The following is a 24,446-nucleotide window of genomic DNA, read 5'->3' as shown; positions in this document are numbered from 1 at the left end:
CGGATATTACAAAGAGAGGACCTACAAGTAAAAGGCATTGACAGGTTACTGGTACATTATGAGATAAAGATTTGGTTTCAAATTGCTCTTTGAATAAATGAAACAAAATAGTATGCACATTTATATCCATCAATCTATGATTCAACAAGACTCAATGCGATTTTATGTGACTAATCAATTTCTTCTACGAGCCATATGGAATCAAATTTTCATAGAATGTAATTCACCTCCTATTATATCATATAATAGCACTCTTTTAAGTATTGTAATATATCAGATACGTGAGCGCTAAAAAGCTTATTTATATATTTTGACATATTGTTTATCTTTTAAATATTATCACCTTTTATATCATTTTCTCTCGACAGCAAAAAGAGCTGAGTACATACCTCAAGATCTGCAAACTCGACGTGGGAGTCCAATTCGAATACTTTTACTATTGGTTCTTGATAGTGGCGCTTTACCTGGTCCCCATGGTGATTATAGCCATATTCTACCTGATCATCTCACATCATCTTTGGAACATCACAATACCTGGATCGACTATAAGAGGTAATGAAGAGCGTAGCCTTCGTAAACTAATAACCTGATACAGTCAGTCACTTTCGTGAACTCAGCCTGGCATTGACCAAAAAATTACGTCGTAAGAAAAGTCCACGGCCACAAAAGAAAACAAATTAATGGGGGCGATCTCTATTCATGTTTTCGTTCAATCTAGACATCGATCACATGATTTGTTGCTGTACAACGATTGGACATTTCTCAGTAAATGTAAACACGCTGCTTTGTTTATGAATGTTGTATTCATACCCATAGGTCACGCTGAGCAAAATGACCAATTGTGATTTTAAATTTTTCTCAAACTGTGAACACTTTTCACTATGTGGGTCATTTTGAACACATATTCCAATGTGACCAATGACCTCGAGCACATGGAAAGGTAGTTTCGATCGCTCCCATTGTGAGTTGTATTCAATAGTTCAACCAACCAGATCAATTTGTTCCTTGAGCACAACTAACGGAAACTGATTAGGAGGTGCAATAACCTATTAATGACTTCAAAAGACAAGTCTTTGTATCAGGCTATATATAGATTGAAGTTGACGTCACTCTGGTCTTTGTTATTGATTTTTGCCATCCACGTTTATGAGTAATACTCACTAAACGGTATTATCCAGACTATAAAAGTTCATGATTACATATAGTTTTGTGTGTTGGTCGGTTATACTTCCGGATGGCAATGTTATGAACTTCTTTGCCAAGCGCATACTATCTATACGTTACCGAAGGCTACGCAAAACCTAGATAATTACGTCACTCTGCACTGTGACACAACTAAAAGAAAGTGAATAGTGAGTTAAATTCAATAGTTAGAATGCGCTGGCAAGGATTCACAAATTGCCATCGGAAGTATACGGACCAACAACAAATCTGGTAACCATGAACTTTATAGATAGTAGCAGATGACGTCATAGGCCTTTGTATTGTTTTGCCATCGTTGTGAGTTGTTTCACTAAACTGATACGACTAAAGTTCATGTTACACAGATGTGTAGTGGTCTTATCTTCGGATGGCAATGTTTGACTCTTGCCAAGCGCATTCTACTATAGTGGTATACAGTTTAGTGAGAACATCACAAAGCGGTGCAAAACAATAAAGAGGCCTGAGTGACGTCATCTGCATATATTATAGTCAACTGATTGATCATAATTTTTGTTACGCCCGAATATAATGAACACTTTACTTATTTGATGAGGTCGCTTTAAAATTTCGTGAAGTATTGACGAGCTGAGAGGAGAGTGAAGAGGGTGATTTTTTCAAGATGTTCGCAATGGGACGATCTGTATCATTTTTCGCACTAGTCATCGATCACATGATTTGATGCTGCACACCGATTGGACATTTCTCAATAATGCAGGGGTGAATGGGACATCTATAAGTGAATCTAAATTTATTGTAAATAATCAAAAACACAAAATGTAACTAGACGTCTATCGCTATTTATTAAGAAACTATATTATTTTTGCTCCACGTGAAGCTTGGCTCAGCGGTTCGGTCTTTGCAACGTACCCAAAAGGTACCGAATACGATAACCCGCCGCAATGTGTTGCCTTAAGCCTCGCCCTAGCCAAATTTGTGGTGCTACACAACGGCTGACACATGAATTCTTCCAGTCTTCCTTTGGAATAGACCCTAAAGACAAATTTCCAAGGAAATTTTATTTGTTTTCTTTTAAAACAAATAGATTTATCCAAAGTTTTACAATTCTACCTTTAAAGTACATTTTTAAACATCTAAATCACACCAAACAATTTCCGTTCGATAAATGTGATTTGCATCAATGCCTCGTTGTCCCTCAAGCGCAAAGTAAAATTGGAGTAAAATATCGGACATACTTGGCAAATGATTTTGTTTTCAGTAAACTGTTTTGTTTAATTCTCTGTTATGACCTTGAACTTTTAATACGATACCAAAATGCGATTTTCAGATTATAAAGAGATTATGGTTTAGACCTCACCCCCTCCCTCCCCGTTGTGTAACGATAACTGGTTTTGACCTCAAAATATTAAAACTGAGTGCAGTTGTACGACTTTACTATCTTATTATCACGGTTTGTGGATTATATATATATATATATATATATATATATATATATATATATATATATATATATATATATATATTATTTTAAAATTCTGATAATATTAAGGCAATGTTTCAGGGAATACGAAAACAATGTAAATGTTAAGAAACAGTATTTAAGTTTATTCTCTGTTCTACTGACGTCACTTGTATGTGATTCCGTACTCATGAAAGTGAACCAAAGTGTTGAGGGTTTATGGAATTTCTATTTTCAGTTAAGATCACCGCTTTTGAAAGTAACCGTATTTGTGATCCATCACTTCAAAACGGTATTATTTTGGGTAGAAATAGAATAGAGAAGAAAAGACGTGACATTACATCTTCTACTTTTCCGGTTCCAAAATCCTTGGAAGTGTGTATGTAACCAATCTTTCGGAGGACCAAATGAATAGTTACGTATTGAAGGAGATAGAACTATTTTAGTTGCAGGATGTATAGGAAGATCTAATGATAATGTGATGTAAAAGAACAAAGATGGGTGATCTTTATGGACGACTAATATTTAGACTAGAAAATAAGATGGTTGGCGCATAGTTGAGTCCTTGGAAAAGGCTCTTTACTCACATTTTTTCACCGTACTCAGGTGTAAAATGAGTACCTGACCGTTAACAGCGTTGTATTTGTTCGAAAAATTGTAATATCATGTCTCGTCCTACATGTTACATGTTGCTCTGGACCAGGGACCCCTTGAAAAGCGCTTTGAGCATATTTGATGGATATTGAGCTACATAAAATCTCAATTTTAATTATTCTTGTTAATGAACGAAAAAAAATTCTTAACAGATTAGCCTGCCTAGATTGGGGATCGAACCTCAGACCTCCTGATTACCGATCTGAGGCCTGAGGCAGGCTAGTTTTTATGGGATGGCTTTTGCTTCTTGTATTTTTCTCCTTGTTTCCCTGGCACTGATTCATACACAATTGTTTCAGATCTTTAGTCATTATCTACCTCAATAGGATTCAATAGTCTGATGTCACGTCCGCCCAGCAACCAACAGCTTGGTTCTAAACAAAGAAAATAGGTACTTTTTATTCTTCATGCTGGCTAGAACTTTTTCACATGTCATGTGATCAGAATGTATAAAAGTCAAAACATAATAATATTTATAATGTTTTTCTCCTCTAATACACTTTTATGCTCGTCGGAGAAGTATTTCATAAGGTCGTCCGCCATTGTTCCGAAAGTTTAGAACCAGTTACTAAGTTACTATGCGTCATTACGAGGGCAGTGACGTCACGACTGTTGAAGACTATTCTTTGCAAAGTCGTTTTCTACAATGAATAACGAGTTGATTCTCATCACGTTGTGCAAGTTTATCGTGAACCCGGAAATGACGCACGTCAACAGCGGTCATTGCGCCTCGTACTGGGTAATGCCATCATTTATCATTTCATTTCCTCTGGCGTAACGAAGTTTCTGGAAGCAGCTGATGTTATCTGGTCCAGAGCAGATGACCAACTTCATCATGACGAAGAACAGATGATCGCTGTTATCAGTATATCATTATATATACATTTTGATTATTCTTTTACAAATTATGTTCACGCCTGCTGAACGCATGTTTTAACGAGTGACCATGAATCCCCCCCCCCCCTCTCTACCTCTTTCTCTCTCTCTCTTTCTCTCTCTCTCTCTCTCTCTCTCTCTCTCTCTCTCTCTCTCTCTCTCTCCTCTAATGTCGTTTTTTAACCAAGCAAACCGAGCATACTATACGATAAGTGAGCTCTTGAGTTTGAAGTACAACCTTTGAAGCAATAGTTTAAGAATCATTTTTCATACACGCACCCCCCCCCCCCTCCCCCTCCTTGTTATTCTTTTTTTTTGTCTCCAGTCAACTGATTTTTACCGAAATTGATGCAAAACAATATTATTTACCAATGTGTCAAGTTGCCATTACGCATCCAAATCAAAACAAAAAAAAACTATAAAAAGTAATACCGGATGTGGGTTAGATTCGGAGTTTCTAATAAGTTTGTGGCGATAATAATACAATAAAATTGAGTTTCCCTAATTAGTTAAAAGGAAATGATAAATTAAAATTATTTCTAAAGATTTTTTAAAGTAAAGAAGATCGTCTTTACGACCGAGTATTATTAGGTTACTGGACAAATCAAAGATACCTCTATACTCATTTTGTTTCTGATGTTTTTGATCACCATCATACATCCTCTGTCTCACCTCTCTGTGACGTCTTTCTTCATGATGACGGTATCGGTGTTTGTGTTTAAGTGAATCATGTTGCCTACACGAAGAGACTTATATAACCGGAATTCCCGTGTATTCCAGATTTCTGTTTTGTAATATACATTTAGAGCGTAATATATAATAAACAAAACCAATTGCTTAGTTTACTTAAGAATGACTTACTTATTTTCCCAGTAGGTCACATGACACATACCAAAACCAAAACCCCAAAAACGTAATCTTTTATATAGGGCATGCTCCACTAAACGTATCAAAGCGCCTTACTATATATTGTATATATCGTCTGCCAGAGGTAGTTTATTATACCATAATATATTTGACACATTCATCCTTCCCCTAATTAATTGCATCTAATAAATTCAAAAACAGTTAAAATCATTTAAGGCTTCTTCTAAACATGAACAAAACGTTGTCGTTATAATATAATTCAATTACTGATCACCCTACGTCAGTTTGATTCATTAGAAATTGAAAATTCGATTCGCTATCGATTCCTGCTTTATTTAGCGTTATAATACAACATATTTATTCAAGAATAACGGCATTGTAGGTCGAGATTTAGTAGGCTAGTCTTTACTTCGTACTCTAGAGGTATAGGGTTCGATTGCCACCCGCTGCGCCGTATGGCCTTGAGCAAGTCACCTGACCCATTTAGACGAACAGACTTATCGGACGCGGTCCAAGGAACGTGGATTTGACACGGTGGATGTGGGTCAACTCGAATCGACAGAGAGAAGTTCCGTTTAGACGTACAGATATTTGCTCCGCTTCGAATCTGGGGAAACACACACACACACACACAGACACACACACACGCATACACACTACCACCATCACACCATCGCCACACACAACCACACAGCACAAATAAATGAGTGTTCTTCACTCACTTATCTAAGAGAGGAGAAGAGAGAGAGTAAAATAAGAGAGAGAGAGAGAGAGAGAGAGAGAGAGAGAGAGAGAGAGAGAGAGAGACCCCTCTTTCTGTAGTTTGAAGTAAGAGGGACTTTTGAAAACTAATCACCCGCGATGATCCGTCAACACGACGACAGGAAAATATCAGGCGGCTCCTGACATCAGGAGGTCGGGCGGACATCGTCGTATGAGACTGAAATCCTTCTTTTACACGCTCAGTTTTCATGAGTTTTGGTCAATTATCCCCAATTTGTGGAAGTCCGTCGGACCGCGTACGAAAATTCTGTACGTCTAAACGGGCCATTACAACGCTTCACTTGGGATCTTTTAAATCTTCTCTCGAAATCAACTCTAAGAACATTTTCCAACATGGATGAAAATAATAACTTTATATCTTGAAGAATAATATGTACTGCAGTGTAACAATCTTTACGTCATAATACTATATCTGACTTAAATGAGAGATTTAAATATTTCATCGTTTATTGAATATCTTATTCTATAAGCTTTTGATCCTGAAATGATTGTGGGCATCAGTACTGTTACAGTCTCCTTCTTTTCAAATATTTTTGATAAAATAATATATCGTATTTATATAAAGTAATAATCGACTGAAAAAATACTAAAAATATCAGTTAATCACGCTTGTATCACACCTATCAGTCACTGTCATCTGTAACAGACTCAGACGTATAGGTCGTGACTATATAACATCTCTGTATTATGTCGTGACTGTTTAATCAGACGAAACTCACGAGACAGGCAGGACTTAATGAGATTGTCAGGCACAATCAACACATAATCAGATCTTAAATGCATTTATTAGCCTAATTATTTATGGTGATGACTGAACTCTCACGACCTAATACAAGAAGTATTTGACTTGGTCTCTCTCTATACTTGTTTCTTCCAGCTTCACTGACTTGTTTCTAAAACAAATAAAACAATAACAGACTATTAGCACTATGGTCCGTTCCAAGTCCCGTGTGCACGGAATATTGCAAATTTCTCCAAAGTTACGAAATGTGGAGCAGTGGGTTTTTTGCATGCTATTTTAAGTGACATTACGAATTTTGAATACCGATAATGATTGACCAAACGGTTTTCTCACAATGACGAATTCCTTTGATCTTTTCATCGTTTGCAATAACATATGACTCAAACTTTAAAAGGTTTGCGTTTGTAATGGTGTGTTGATTCTCTTAACTGTGGGGAAATAATCATAACAAAGTTGCATTCAGTGGCGAAGCTTAGCAAATAATTTTGGGTTGTTTGAAATAGTTTAATTATAGACAGCATTTATCTCGTATTTCACAGCATTGAAGACAGGCGGCGTTTATACGATATCTCTTCCCTAGTGAGCAGCGGCCAAATAATATATTGGACGACACAAGCAGCCCGTTTAGCGCTTATACATTTTTTCGGACAAAGACATAAATGTTAAAATACAAGAAAGTCTTCGAATTTTACGCCCGTCTCCGACAGGACGAGGAGAAATGCCTTTTACAAAGACATAACACCCGACCAACTGTTGAGCAAGACATCTCATAAAGGTCAAATAAGACATGTCACGAAATCCACTGGTCACCCATCGATTACGCTACGTGTTCGCAATTCTTCAATTATTTTCGCTGGAAGATTATATATATAAAATAATTCAAGTTGGTTTTGATCAAGTTCTGCTATATTGTTTCGAGTATTCGCTCTCCTCTCATCGGGAAGTTTTGATCTATGATGATTTCCATAGTACTGTAGTATAGTCATTAAAATACATTTTCGATCTCAGTGGGGTGGTAGAATATTAGAAAAGAGATTTATCCAAGGACTCAGCATAATTGACTATGTACGTCATACATTTGTGTATTGTTTCACTTTAAGAGTCATAGTTACACAAGGTCTTTTAATCAATATTATGCTCCATAAAAAAATTCACCTCTATATTCCTTTATTTTTCGTTATAAGAGACATGTACTTTTAGAAAATTTTAAACAAACTACTCTTTTGTACGCCAACTTTTCTCTCCACGTCGTGAATCGATATATTGCAGAAAGACCTTGAACCTGCAACAACAAGAGGATACAATCACCGATTCCAAATTCGACGTTCAAGAGTGCAATACCATGAGCACTTGTTTTTTTTTTTAATCAACAATTATATTTTTAATAGCCTGCCTGCGCATGTAGTTAGCTCTGAAAACCTTTATCATCTCAGAGACAGAATTGCATCTGTGCCACTCTATACACCAACATGCACACTAAAGTCTGCGACAATGCACCTCAGATGATTTGCAGATATGCAGGGAGAAGAAGAAGAAGAAGAAGAAGAAGAAGAAGAAGAAGAAGAAGAAGAAGAAGAAGAAGAAGAAGAAGAAGATAGGATAGCAAATATATTTCAAATTAACAATGTTTATTAACACACATTCTTTAAATAACGAGGAATTCAGAATACGAGATAGATATCTATACCATGTTTTTCATTGCAATTAGAAACCAGGAAGTCATTCGGGCTTGTTATTTCTATGATGATATAGTATCACGTGACGAAGCTCCACTGTCGTTTCCTACGTCATCAGGTTCTGTATCGAATAATGGCAGCGATTGCAACATCTCTACAGCTATGTAATTGGTTGGGCTGTGATGAATAAGTATATGATGAATCACGGATCAACCGATTACCTGCAGCGAATAGTAGGAGTCGGCAACTCACATCCCGGAACATTCATGAATACTTTTGACCCAGCCAGAATTATTTTAGTAAATGGACCAAGATCAAAACTTTTTTTTTATATTTGAAGGGAAGAATAATCCAAAAGATTCTAATATATTCGTAATGATTTAGTAAAAAAAAAAGCTACCGGATAATTGTTGAGTCTTTGGGGAAAAAAACAACAAAATTCTTTACTCACATAATCTCACCGTACTCAGGTTTATAGATGAGTACATGGCGGAAATTTGTAATATCGCCTAACAGGCATCATATCTAGTTCTATATGTTAAGTGGTGCTGTTGGCTAGGGACCCCGTGTAAAGCGCTTCGAGCACGTTTAGTGGATATTGCGACAAACGAAAGCTCAAGTTCCTAAAAATAAAAGTTCAAGTTTTTGAATAATATTATGATAAACATAAATACCTCACAAAGAACAGTGTCTATAAAGAGGAAACTAGAAGGAGTATATATATATATATATATATATATATATATATATATATATATTATTATATATATATATTGTGTGTGTGTGTGTGTGTGTTAGAGAGAGAGAGAGAGAGAGAGAGAGAGGAGAGAGAGAGAAGAGAGAGAGAGAGAGAGAGAGAGGGAGAAGAGAGAGGGGTTAGGGTATGGCTAGGACTGGGAAGAAATAAGGAAAGAAAGAAAGAGTCCAGTTTGGAAGAAAAAAAAAAGAAATCGTAGGGTTATAACATTCTTAAAAACATTTATTATCTCCTCTCTCCTACGTCTAAAACCTCCCCACCCCTCAACACACACAAGCACATCCACCAGAGAGGGCCAATGAAAACAATACCCATGGGTAAAAGATATATACTTTTGTTTAAGTCAGCACCGAAAACATTTCTCCACCTCTTGGGGTTGCGAATTGCTAACAAAGATGAGATTGATTATGCTTCGATAATCGGACCATCATACCACCCATCCCCTTTCAATACACTGGGCATCTATAATTCTTATCGTTAGTGGGTTTTTTTTTTCAAGACAGTCATTGATTCTGTACTACGCCATTTAATAAATCATATTCCACAGTTTGTTGTTCCATTTGACCATCCATTTTTATGTCATTTTAGCACTTCATATGATTCCTTTGTTACACAACAGACATCTAAAATTGAATTGTTTATCATTGTGGTTTTTGAATAGTTTAAATGTTTGATGGGATGCTGTGTTCGCAGTTTTCAGCAGAACTAGATATTAACGAGATTTGAATATTGATGATGATGATGATGATGACTATGATGATGATGATGATGAATAATTTATTTATTTATTTATTTATTTATCTATTTATATATTTATTTCATATTTTATTTATTTATTCATATATTTAACCATTTACTTATTTATTTATTTAGTTATTTATTCTAAAATCTATAACAAAGAGCAAAGTGACGTCATCTTCGTTTCTTCTATAATCATTGTTTCCAAATACACACGTACATTCCGACGTAATATCATTGACATGATTGACATGATTGGTCATATATTACTGCATTGATTGGAAATGAATGAAAAAATCCCAAAATAAGCTTTTATATAGTGCAATATCCATTAAACGTGCTCAAGCGATCCCAACCGCAAACTTTAAAGTGTAGGATGAGACATGATGTTTGTTTGGCGATATTAAAATTATTTTCGGACAGAGACAACACTGTTGTTACCCGCCGGGTTCTCATTTTACACCTGAATACGGTGAGAGAGTGTTGTGAGTAAAGGACCTTTTCCAAGGACTCAGGTAAACGCCGCTCAGAGCAGGACTCGAACACAGGACGTTTCGATCCGAAGACGAGTGTCGTACCACAAGACCACGTAGCCGCACAATCTGTTTTGATTTATGTGGTCTTGTGGTATGACACTCGCGTTTGGATCGGACCGTCCTGGGTTCGAGCCTCGCTCGGCGCATAGTTGAGTCCTTGGAGAAGGCTCTTTACTCACATTCTCTCACCGTTCTCAGGTGGCCGTTAACAGCGTTGTCTTCACACAAAAAAATTGTATTATCGCCTAACAGGTTCATGTTCCGTCCTACTTGTTAAATGTTGCTGTTGGTCAATAATCCCTTGTAAAGCGCTCTGAGCACGTTGAGTGGATATTGCGCTATATAAAGCTCAATTTATGGATGTCAAGCGATGTTAACATAATACATACATGTTTGATAACCGAACACAGTTTTGGTCTTGATTTAACGTTGTTATATTAGACAATATTTTGCGTAGATTTGAGAGTTTATACACGATGGTAATGTGCCCTTAACAATTTGAGTTACCAGGCCTGCAAATAAGTACAAATCGTTGTAAAAGAAATATGGAGTTTCTAGACGAAATATTCTATTTTGCTGGTTTCTTTCTAATGCATACTAACTTTAATTAGTCGGTTTTTAGGGCTTTTTTGACTTTTTGGTTTGTTTTATTTAGTTTTGGTCCTTTTTTGACCGTGTAATTTGATAATATCGTTATTTCTTTTCAATTGTGTCCAACAGATTCTGGCGAGAACAGTACAGGTTACCGTACCCACGCTGAACTCCAGCTAGCGTCGAGGAAGAAAGTGGCTAAAATGCTCATCGCCATTGTCGTACTGTTCGCAGCCTGCTATTTCCCACTCTACCTTATATTCTTACTCAGGTAAGACTATTGATATAGATAGTGTTGTCATTGTGATTTACTTGACCTATGCCTCTTGGCTCCTGAAGAAGCATAGGTTCTCAACAGAACTCTTCCATCTTCTTTTGTCTTTGGCACAGACCTTTGTCTCACTCCAGGTAAGATTGGAGACGCACAAATCTCGGTGAAGGCTTCTCCTCCAAGTCTGTTTTCGACAACCCCGTTTCCTCTTGCCCTGTGGGTTCCATTCAAGAGCGTGACATTGTGCCGTAATAAAAAAAAACCCAAACACATTCAGAAAAATACATTTTGGCCAGAAAACTCGTCCTTAACCAGTTAACTACCGTACTCTGAGAAATATTTTTTAAAATGAGTTTTTATATAGCGCAATATCCACTACACGTGCTCAAAGCGCTTTACAAGAGAGCCCTGACCAACATTAACACTTAACATGTAGGACGTTACATGACGCTTGTTAGGCGATATTGCAATTTTTCGGACAGAGACAACGCTGTAAATGGCCAGGTACTCATTTTACAGCTGAATACGGTGAGAGAATGTAAGTAAAGAGCCTTTTCCAAGGACACAACTATGCGTCGAGCGAGGCTCGATTTCAGGACCTTCCGATCAGAAAGCGAGTGGCATACCACTTGACCACAGTGCCGCACATTTTAAAGTTTGACCTGACTCGTCCTTCAAATATTTATTGCCATAATTGACCCTCGTTTTGGCAATACAATACTATACAATACAATACAATATAATACAGTACAATACAATACAATAAATATTATAAAATACAATACCTAATATGAGCTAAATTAGGCCAATAGTGTGGCCTTTGGTGCCCTATCTCATTGATACAAAACTGATATGCATTAGTAAGACAAAAAGTACAGGATATCAAATTAATAAACAAACATGAATTATTCATCGAATTCAAACTAAATGTGATCTAATTCCCTATCAACACAGTTCTTAAAAACTTTGACATTTTTCCTCAAACCTGGGACCTCGCGAAGATGGGGATTATTTAAATCAATCGAAATTTGAAGGATGAATTTTCTGGCCAAATTTTTAAATACCTATCTTTCCGGAGTATGGCAGTTAACTGGTTCAAGGCTAAACTATGTAATTTTATTTCAATTATTATTTCGCTCTCACAAAGTTAAATGGATATAATTTATCAAGCTATGTAACTGCAAATTTTGTCATGTTACCTCTTTATAGTGATAGTATGCGCTTGGCTAAGAATCTCACAATATTGTCATCCGGAAGTATAACGTACCAACACACAAAACTATGCGTAACCTTGAACGTTGAGAGCCTGGTTAATACAGTTTAGTGAGAATTACTCATAAACGCGGATGGCAAAAAAAAAACCAAACCAATAACAAAGACCTGAGTGACGTCAACTTCATACTGTCTATACATATAATTCCAGTTTCGGAAACTGGTCCACACAGACCTAATGCCACTCTGACAAGCTGGGTCACATATTATATTTTTAAGTAATGCAGTGTGTTATTGATTGCTTATAAACATGCCAAATTATCAACTTTTGAATATTGTTATTCATCCATTGCACAAATAGATGGTACGAAATCGACGTGCTCAGCTCTTTGTTATTATTTTTGTACAGCCTGTTAATGATACGTTTTAATTAAATTATATCAATCAGACTATACTTGTTAAAGGTTACAATCAGTTTTGAGTATTGATAAATCTGGCTGGCAGATGTGAGTATTTTACCTAAAACGTGTGTCACCAATACACGAGAAGGCAAAATCTGGAAACACATTTTTGCAGATCAATCATGGAGGTCTCTACAAATCTGTGGCAGAGCCGTTAATCTTTTTCATCTTCTCCTCCTCCACAGACTATTAAAAGTCCTCCAAGCTTTAGATGGGTCTTACATTCTACCTATTATGTTTATGTTTGCCTATTGGCTCTGTTACTTCAACAGTGCTCTCAATCCATTGATCTACAATTTTATGAGTGGTAAGTCATCTTCTCTATTTAACTATCATCATCATCATCATTATTATCATCATCGTCGTCGTCATCATTATCATCATCATCATCATCATCATCATCATCATCATCAAAGGGGGCAGCGTGGCTCAGCGGTACGGTCTTTGCTCGATCGCCCGCCGCTACGTTGTGTGGCCTTGAGCAAGTCACCTCGCCATAGCTCAATGTGCGGCACTGCACTGCGGCTGACGCCTTGGTTATTCCAGTCTTCCCTAGGAATAGACCCTAGAGACAAAATTCCCCTATGGGATGAATAAAGGGAATTTTTTTTTTTTTAATGTTAATTAACATTATCATCGTCATCATTAACATTGTCTCCCGCTCCACCTTCATCATAGTTTTTCACAATATACCCAAAATTTAGCTTCTATTCAAACAGCCACTAAAATCAAAGATCTATATCTAGATAGAAATTGACAACGACAATAACAAAGGCAACAACAACACGAACAACCCAGACATTTACAAATCAACTCCCGAGTCAAATAAATGAGGAAATGGATTCAACGGCGTTTCACATCACAAAGTTAACTTTACCTAATTTGTAAGGTTCAAGAACTTAGAACCGAATCAAAATGGCAGCATTTCCGCCACTCCACATTCTTGCGTGCCCCCCGAGAGCAATCAGATTGCCTCCCAGACTGTTATACTGTCCCATTTAACCCTTTAGTTCCGTCATCCTTTTCGCCGTGTGGTAATAGGTAAGCCAGCTTGGAATTTATAAATGCCAAATCTTTTTTTTAACGGTCAAATGATAGGTGACTCATCGTCTCAAAACGGTTTTTTCCCCGTATGGTTTGGACACCGAATAGGGAAAATTAGGTCTATAATGATAAGATTTACAAACGTTGAGTTTGTTGTAATGTAAGAAATCGTTATATATTCTTCACATTACGATTGGAAAGTAACCTCTTGTTTTGTCGAAAAAGTTAATTTCAAGAGCTTTGTTCATCCCGACATAATACCACGTTGAGAAGATGGGTCACATATGATTATTTTTATTACAATATTTTGGTAAGAAGATCATTTTGTCAATTTAACAATAACATGTTCCATCAATTATCTTAAGACATGCATTTATTTTTACGTAAGATAACCATATAAACAGGGAAATTTAATTAGATTTTTATTGATCATCAGCAAGTAAAATTAAAGCGCGTGCATAGTCAAAATACATATAAAAAGCGGTAGAATAAGGAAATGAAGATGAAATTCGACTCAAATAGATTTTCATCATGTAGATAGATGATTAAGTGTATTTTGTATTTCTAAAAAAATGTTTTATAATATTTAATGACTTTTTTCGCTTTTTCTTTTTTACAAAACTTTCTCACTATCCTAAGCAATACTATATCATTTTCGCCGGACTTATGACCCAGTCACGTGTTATTTATTGTACTACCGCCAATTTAGTTTCCTGTCTTTCCTTATTTAGTCTGGTAAAATATATTATCCATTTCCACTGTTTCAGTCGGTGTACTCAGCAACAGGAAGTGGAACTCATTATCACACCGTGGAAACGGATTAGATCGCTCCGGTGCAAGCAATCGATTTGTCTGAACAAGTGACCCTTTTGATTTTATTTTCGCCAGCATCGAATCGAATCTATTGTTTCCTGAAATGAGAATGCGTGGCAAACAAGTTGTTGATAAGATTCGTGCCCGGACACATTTTTTTACCGACATTATTTTCATGATGTAATTATGAATTTGTAACACGAGACCTAAGTTATTTATCCTGGAGCAGACGGGGTCTAACGATTGAATCCGTGAAGCGAAAAGAAGCAGCAGGTAAAGCTACAATAATATAATATGCAAACAGTAAAACAAGGCGAATAAGTGTTTTTCGCTATCGACTCTCTTGTCTGATTCCATTACTTATTAATCCTTGCCGCTTCGCTTGGAACATAGGCCGTCCATCACTAATTTACACCTGTCCAAAGTGTACTTATTGTCAGGCTTGTTAACCCAAAATATTGTGGGCCCGTTATTGTAATGGAAATAATCTCAAACCAACGCAAAATATCATCCACTACAACAATGTTAAATCAAGCCCAACATTGCGTTGGGATGTTGTCAGACCTGCATGTATGTGCACGTCGCAACTGTACAATTCAGAAAAGAGAGTGGAGCAGGCATTTATGTTGATAATGAAGTGAGTGGATAAGTGCCAGAGGTCAATAGAGAATTAAAACTTTAGCGGCGATGGGGATTCGTCGGGCCCTGGGTTCGACACCCCTTCGCCGCAAAAGTTATTATTCCCATTTTATTATTCTCTGGCACTTTTCTACTCACTTCCCTTCTTGTTACATAATCTGTCCAATGCTATCTTTAGATCTTCCAACCTTAACGCGACCTTTGAGGTAGGTAGCAGCTTCTGTCTGTCTCACACCAATTATGATGGTCTATCCAGGCGGCGGGATTTGTTGTCGTATTTGTGAACAGTCGTGAACCGTGGCCATCGTTAACATTTAGTCTGACACAAGAACCCTCGAGGACTTATAGTTTGACGTCATTTTTTTAGGTTTGTGCAGCGTCTTGTGAGTTGTCGTCAGTGGTGATCAAGGAAACAAGGGATTCCATTGGTTTAACTATTGAATACAACTCACGATTTGTTTTCTCTTGTGGCCAAAGACTTGTCTTTTAGCATCGTTTTTTGGTCATGTCAGGCTATATAAGTTAAAGATGACCTGCCAGGTAGCTTCGTCACAACACAACGCTCGACCAGAAGGTTTGAGGTTTCAGGTTCTCATCCACAACACGTCAACATGGCCGAATCAAATTTTAGTCATCAAGTTCTTTACGACCTTATAATTATACTATAATTCCCTTTATGTAAGTATATAGATAGAATGCGCTTGGCCAAGGAGTTCACAACATTGCCATCCGGAAGTATAACGGACCAACACACAAACTCTGTGTAACTATGAACTTTTATAGTCTGGTTAATACAGTTTAGTGAGAACAACTCACAAACGCGGATGGCAAAAACAATAACAAAGGCCTGAGTGACGTCATCTGCATACTATCTATACGTTTTTAATTCTACATAATGCCCCCATTGACAACCGCAAAGACAAATAAAAATTGTATCCACTGATTAATTATTATATGGCAGGTCATACAATGTACTCGACTCACGCCTACAAAACCAAAACGAAAATACGTCATTGATCAGCGACGTTATGAAATGTGTGACTCGTACATCTGCAGTGCATGACCACGTGAGAGGATATCACATGCATCAATGACAATATATTGGTGCGGCTATGTTGTCTTGTGTGGAGGTCCCGATAGCTCAGTGAGTAGAGCACTCGCTTCACAAGCAAAGGGACCTAGATCCCGGGTGCAGTCGAGATTTCTTTCTGACTCCCTTGTCCACCCAGCAATGATTGAGTCGCTGGATATGTTAGATCTAGTATTTTACTAGAGACTAGTGTCCTATCCAAAGGATAGCAAACACGGCGCCATGGACCTAACGGCTCTGAAGGAATACTTTTTGATTTTGTGGTATGACACTCACTTTCATATGGGAAGTAAAAGGTTTGAGTGCCTCTCTGATCGACACTTTCTCTCACCGCACTCGGGTTTGAAATGAATACCTGTGTTGTCTATGTCGACAATAAAAAGTCTACTATCGCATAACAGACGTCGTGTCTCGTCCTACGTGTTTAAGTATTGCTGTTGGTTAGGGACTCCTTGTAACTGGCTTTGAGCGCGTTAAGTGGAAATTGCTCTATATAAATTGGAGGATAATGGTAATGGTAACGTTTTTAATTTTAGGCTACCATTTGTTAACCAATCTTGCCGAGACCATGATTAACTAGTTACTCCCGTTCTCTGGAAAGACACGAATTTTAAAAAGTTGGCCAGGAGACTCGTCCTTCAATTACAGATAATTTCATTGACCCTAATCTTGGGAAAAACTGTGAAACATGGCCTGAGAGTCTTTGCTATGATGAGGGTCATTTAAATCAATCGGTATTTTAAGTACGAACTATCTGGACAATTATTTAAATACGTTACTTTCCAGAGCACGGGAGTTAACTGGTTAACGCATTTGGTCTGTGTAACACTACTTTAATTGACTAAAATACTAACGACAAGGTGAACATGGAAAGGCTTCGTATGGGAACAGTACAGACAATGGACGTTTCGGGTTCAAACCCTTCGTAAGCAAAATGATAAACAAAGGAACGGTGAAAACAAATAATGCAAATAACACACACACACACACACACACACACACATATATATATATATATATATATATATATATATATATATACTTGCGATCAAAATAAAGTCTGCACATTTAAAATTGTCGTTACTTTTTTATCCGTTGGCGTAGGATAATGATTTTCCACTGAGTTGTTTACCATTAGCCTTTCTGTTTACTGATAGTTGATGTTTTTGTTTTTGACCTGAAATTCGTTCACCACGTCGTCACGTGCTAAAATGACCTTTTAGCCCCTTACTCTGGACAGGAAGTATGTAGATTAATTTTTTTGCCATTCGTTATTGAAACATTTTGAAGGCAGGAAAACACAATACAAAATACCATCCATTAATCACGCGATGTCACGACTTAGTTAAGAACAACATGCACTTATAGGTAGGAGTGGATCTTATTGGTAATGAATTCATTCTGTATACAAATAAACACGACTAAACTATAATGCTCGTACTCGTTCTCCTTTGCTCTATGTGGAATCATCTCCTATTTAAACCTATCTAAATAAAACGATTATATGAATGAATGTAGAAAGTTGATTATACATCTAAAACGCCTACGAGCATTTTTAAAGCCATGTTATTCATCCAAACAAAGCCAGTACTAATGTTCTCCTCAAAGACTATAGGCGCAGTGTATCCAACCCAACCCAGATCCATGAACTTTACTTTATAAATAATAAATCATAAAATGTATAGAGCGCTATTAATCTCAGCCTACCATGTTTAGTGGGGCTTTACAAGAAATAGTTGACATGAGAATTTAAAGAAAATAATATGAAACAATTATAATAGAATTAAATGTTATAAGTGTATATGATCTATCAATATGCTGATACCTTTATAAATAACAATGTCAAATTGAATGAAAGCTTCAATTTAATATACGAAAACAGATGCTGTTTTCGTATATTAAATTGAAGTTTACATTCAATTCCACATTATTTATTTCTTCGACCTTCGAGCACCAACATTTACACGATACCTTTATATTGCAGCACTGACTGATTTTCGGCCATTAGAGATTGCATAAGTCAACAATACCTCATATTTTAGCAAATGGGTCATGACGTCAAATAATAGTATTTACTCGTATATATGATAGTATTCTAGTGATATCAAGCGAATGTTACTGTTCTTTACACTCTATATATCAATGATAAAAAAAAGTACTTACTAGAGGTTGGACTAGTCAAGAATACGTCATTTTATTTAAGTAATTTATTCAAATATAGATTTTGCAATATTTACTCGGCGACATAACATTATCCTATCCAAGTGATGGCAAGCAAATGTATCTGTTTTTTACAGTTCGCTCCAAAACGACTAGATTATATCTTCATATTACTCCATCTCCAGGGAACTCAAAGCTAAAAGAGTACATCTTTTGAAAGTCTGTAATGAAGTCTAGTGTATACACATTGACTAAACAAAACCGATTCTATTTGCTCGGCGTACTTACTAAATCAATCCCACGCAAGCCTGTCGTTATCTTATTACAACACGAAATCTTCCGACCAGTGTAGACGACTTTAAACACAAAGTGGATTTCTTTTCGCGGCATGGCGGCCAAAACAAACAAAACTTTACGAATAAGTTGTTTATATCTTAGGGCTAGCAAATAGGAGATAAAAATAACAAATTGAAATGACTCCAAAAGAGAATTTCCCAATGGTATTTCACCGACGATTTGTTTTCTTTCTCAAACATCGTATTCTCTAATTTTAAAATGTCACATATTACAAATTAGTGATTTTTATATTAGTTAGTCTTGTTTCACGTGTCATAAAAGCTAATAGCACACCATAGTACTGATCCTCGGACAGTACCAACAAAAAACAATCTATTGCTTTAAGCGCTAACAGATGTCTGCACTTATGAAAATGTATGGCGGAAATTGCTTTTTTTCTCTCTTATTATTAAGTGTGTTTCATTGTAACAGTAGATTTAAACGTGGCATAGTAATATGACCTTGGTTTCGCACATAGAAGAATACCATCATCCTCATTGTTGTCATCATCCTTATCATCAATGACATTATCTTTTAATAGTAATAGTAATGCATCTTTATTGTCCACAAAATGGAAAACCTTTAGTGGTTTACAATGCTCGAACAAAATAAACATTAATACACACAATCATCTTTACAATGTAATACAACAAGGAACATAATGTTTTAATGCATCGAAATAAAGACTGATTTCAAATGTATCCATTGTTACTAAGATACTCACTCGAACTACTCACTCCTCTTCCAATACAATTTTAAACACATCCCAATTTCTTTCAAACATCACTCCTCTTTTTCACCCTCTCTCTCTCTCTCTCTCTCTCTCTCTCTCTCTCTCTCTCTCTCTCTCTCTCTCTCTCTCTCTTATCACTACCACTGTCGTAATTATTATTGTATAATCAACTACAAAATCGACATTTATTTTCTCTCATTCCCCAGTAAAATTCAAGAAAGAGTTTCGCAATGTCTTTTCAAGACGAGGGAGACACAACACCTTATCTAACCACAACGAGTGCTCACTGCTGCCCAGCACAAGGGCCAACCTCCGACACACCGATCACACCAATCTCACAGCTGTTCGAATTATGCGCACACAGGACGGAGGCCACTCTAGGCTGAGGGAAACCAACCACAAATGTGTTGAGCTGGATGATATTAAAGAGAGCAAATCTTTCTTTGAGAATGCAAAGCAAGGTTTCAATTTTAAACAATAACAATCTTGACAATACATTTTGTGTCACCATCAATTTATGACTTTAATTCCGGCACGGCATGGTTTGAAATGGGCGACTGGATCAACGACATTAAATGATGTGCAACTGGGATACAATCAAAATTCCATTTTGTTTTTAAAAAGTGGTCCTTCAGAGCCATGAGACCCATGAAGCCGTAGTTTATCCCGGTTTCTACAGCGTGAAACGACGAACAATACCAATTGCTTGCTACCCTTTGGATAGAACGCTAGTCTATCGCAAAATACCTTCCGCCGGATCTAACAGACCCAGGTACCCAATCACTGCTGGCTAGGCAGGGGATCAGAAAAATTATCGATTGCACCCGGGATCGAGCTCGGTCCCTTTGATTGTGAAGCGAGTGCTCTACCAACTGAGCTAACGAGACCCCCCCCCCCCCAAATTCCATTACCGACTCTATTTCACAGATTATGATAACTGGTTGAATTATGGAAAGAAGTAAGCATATATCTATATCCAAAGCAAATAACTCTTCAATCGATCTCGTAATCTATCCTTATAATAATGGAATAGGGAACAAAAATGTAATGTCAAAATATCAGTTCCAATATGACTGGAAGTGTAAATCCAGTCATCCGGAGGACTGGATACACACATTGTGCAATTGATCTCTTGGTACAGAGTGATGGCATCTTATTTTCTAGCCTAAATATATGCTGGACGTCAATAAAGATCATCCATCCTCGCTCTTTTTCGCCTCGTAATTGTAAAAAAAATCTCAATAAACATCATGCTACTAAAATAGTTATTCGAGCTTATGACTCAATGTGTAACTTATTCATTGTTTATACATTATCTGGAGGACTGGTTACACACTTCCAAGGAGTTTTGAACCGGAAAAGATGACGATGCGACGTCGGAAAATTCTCTACCCTTTACTTTTCATCTTATTAAGACACTTCTTCCCTGTGGTGATTCAGCATTTATTATTGTTTGAGGATGAAATGAAGGCGTAACTGTCTGGGATGATTTCAATGCATTTATTTGTGCCCTGTGGAGAGTTTTTTTTTCATTCAGTATATTGAATTTGATTTCACTTACATACAAGCAATCGTACACATAATATTTTTAAGATCATGCTGTTATTCTAATCGGTGACTATCTGACGTGTGTTCGAGAGGATAAATTATTCTACTGTGAATTATAACAATAGATTTTTATCCTATTTTAACAGCGACCTTTTTATTTCATATTATACTGATAAAGAGAAATATCCCTTCGCTTGTCTGAAAGTGTTAAACCTGAAACTCCTTATAACTCTCAAGTTTTAGATATTTAATTTTGGAAGGTGGAGGGGCGGGGTCGGGAGCGCCGAAATGGCCTAGTGGATAAGGCATTTAGCTTCCAGCCGGAGATCGGGGTTCTAGACCCGCTTCTTTAAGCAAGAAATTATCCCCTCTTTGTCGTGCTCTGACCAAAAAAAAAACACGTATAGATAGAACGAAGTTGACGTCTCTCGGGCCTTTGTTATTGTTTTTTTTTTGCCATCCGTGTTTATGATTGATTCTCACTAATCTGTATTAAACTATAAACGTTCAAGGTTACACATAGTTTTGTGTGTTGATCCGTTATACTTCGGATGGCAATGTTGTGAGCTTCTTAGCCAAGTGCACACTATCGATAGATAGAATGACGATAATACGTCACTCAGGTTTTTGATATTGATTTTTGTCATCAACGTTTATAAGTAATTTTCACTATAAACGGTATTAACCAGACTATAAACGACCACATAGTGTTTCATGTTGGTCTGTTATACTTCCGGATGACAGTGTTGTCAATTTCTTAGCCAAGAACAGACTATCTGTACCTATTAAAAATTTTGACCAGAAATCCCGTCCGAATATCGATCTATAGAAATAACCCTTATCTTGTCTAAGACCCTAAAACTTAAGACTTCCGGAAGTCCAAGGTTTTGAGAGTTCTAAACAGTATTGAACTTTTTTATAGAGGGTAATATATCCACTAAACGTGCTCAAATCGCTTTACAAGGGGTCCCTGGACAACAGCAACTCTCAACATGTAGGACGGGACGTGACATCTGTCAGGCGATATTTCTTCTTTTTTTTTTCTCTGACAAAGACAACGCTGTAACGGCCAGGTACTTATTTTACACCTAGTACGGTGAAAGAATGTCAGTAGGTAAAGAGCCTTTTCCAAGGACTCAACTATGCGCCGAGCACAGAACCTTCCGATCCGAAAGCGAGTGTCATACCACTAGACTACATAGCCGCACTATGAGGCTCATTTAATCGATCGCTATTTTAAGGACTAGTTTTCTGGCCAAAATTTTAATTACCTGTTTTGGGGGGTATTTTTAATAGAATAGCAGTATTGCTTACTTTGCTGCGCTGTGCAGTCGCTGCCGCCTGGGTTATCTTCGTCTTTTCTCAACAAAGAAATCGACATAGACCCAAAGACAACGTTCCTCAATAATGAATAATGGGAATTTTTATTTTATTTTATTGTATTTCATCATTATCCATCAACTTATGAAGTAAAACTTCACCTTTTGTCTTATCATTACGACAATATCAATGCCGAGGACGCCCCCGTTTTAACACCTCATCTCGGTCAAAACAAAGTAACGATTTATCTGACGTTGATTTTGTGATGAATTTCACGAATAAGAAAATCAACTTTCAACTCTCTGGATTATAAATAAAGAACGAGATTTTAAATTGAAAGATACAATAACGTTTCATTGTGAATGTATTCCTATTTTGTTTTGCATATTTCCATCCGAACTATAAAGAAGTTGGAAGTTGGTATTTATGTTGTATTTGAATTGAATATAATGAATTTCGTGGTGGACAGAGTATTGTTTTTGACATAGTCCTAACCTGAACATTTTCACACCTGATACGAATCGTGAATTTTAAGATTAAGTTGTTCTTTTTTTTCTCGAAGTTGTGTGATGTAAATGTGTTTCAATCAACGTTACCTATGTACAGATCTGATAATCCAAATTATTGTTATGGTCTCATATTGTAATGAAAACACTCTCAAACCGACGCAATGTTCTCCATTACAATAATGTTAAAGCAGGCCCTTAATGATTTTCGGCTATCAGACCTGTCGATATGTGCACCTAGGTTTCAGTCAATTTATACATATTTACAAATTTTATAATCAAATCCAATTATAGGCATGATTTAACAGTGTTACAACAGATACTATTTTGCCGTTGGTTTGAGAGTATTTCCATTACAACACAATGAGCCCAAAACAATTTTGGGTTATCAGACTTGCGAATTAGTATAAGTCGGTTGCAATCTAATTTGTTTCTTTTTGTTTTTGTTTTTTTTTGTCCAACTGTAAATAATTATTTATTTTGTTGTAATGCATCCATTGACTAATCACATTGTTGACAATGACAGACTCAATACTGCCGTGCACTCATTAATCATTTATTTTTCATTATTGCTTAGATGTACCTATACTACTCCTTTACTCTTTTTTTATGGCCAGAAGACTCGTCCTTTAAATATCGATCGATAAAAATAACCCTCTTCTAAAATTATAACTTCAAGAGGGAATTCTCAGGTTTGATATTTTTGACAAGATGAGGTACATTTTATGGTAGTACCAAGTTTGATAGTTTTTGACAAGATTAGAGTTATTTTAATCGATTGATGTTTGAAGGGCAAGTGTTTCTGGCCTTAATTCAGAATATTGATCTTAACATGTCAAAATTTCAGACTTGTTTAGAAAGGATATTGATATCTATTTGTTAACAATCTTTTCAAAACGGTTTTATGTCCTGATGGACCTGATGCGAGAAATAGAATTCTATGCTTAAATAATGATAGTTAGGTTAAGGTCCCGGAATCAATCTCGGTCCCTTTGCTTGTGTAGCGAGTGCTCTACCAAATATTGCGACCTCCAAATATATGTACTAAGGAGAGTTAATTTTCTGTCTTAAACTTCTAAAAAGCGTAAATTTCCTAATAGATCATTTTTTATTTTAATATCAGTTTTTCGCAGCACATTTTTTTATTACTTAATGTTAAAAAAAACAATCAAAAAGATTATAATTGATTTCGACTAAATAAAAATCACATACAGCCCCTTAAAATTACGAACCAATTTGTAGAAAATGTTGATTCTTATAAATATCTAGGATTTACTATTGACAACAAGCTGAACTGGCATTTGCATGTAAATAATATTTGTTCAAAACTTAGCTCTAGATTATATTTTTCATTAGAAAACTGATTTTTTTCACGTTTCAAAAGAAATCTTTAACATGTTCTATTTGTCAATAGTTCAAAATGTTATAACACTTGGAATCAGTTGCTGGGGTGGGGCCATCACTGCTGGGGAT

The 24,446-nt window shown here is 36.4% G+C and overlaps 1 protein-coding gene across 1 annotated transcript in view; it reads left to right on the top strand.

Annotated features, from left to right (window-relative positions):
- The window catches only part of LOC144972729 (orexin/Hypocretin receptor type 1-like), a 77,895-nt gene extending 53,747 nt beyond the window's left edge, over positions 1-24,148 (top strand). Inside the window, exons 3-6 of the mRNA XM_078914311.1 lie at positions 369-552; positions 10,970-11,111; positions 12,970-13,091; positions 19,806-24,148. Coding sequence (XP_078770437.1) covers positions 369-552; positions 10,970-11,111; positions 12,970-13,091; positions 19,806-20,080 — 723 coding nt within the window. The 3' untranslated portion in view covers positions 20,081-24,148. The remainder of the gene's footprint in view (positions 1-368; positions 553-10,969; positions 11,112-12,969; positions 13,092-19,805) is intronic.
- Positions 24,149-24,446: the final 298 nt, after the last annotated feature.

The sequence above is a fragment of the Berghia stephanieae genome, chromosome 5 (assembly GCF_034508935.2).
Source record: "Berghia stephanieae isolate SIO BIC M18660-M18661 chromosome 5, UCSD_Bste_1.3, whole genome shotgun sequence".
Taxonomy (NCBI): domain Eukaryota; kingdom Metazoa; phylum Mollusca; class Gastropoda; order Nudibranchia; family Aeolidiidae; genus Berghia; species Berghia stephanieae.
The sequence above is the reverse complement of the archived record's forward strand: the minus strand, read 5'-3'. Positions and strand labels throughout refer to the sequence as shown.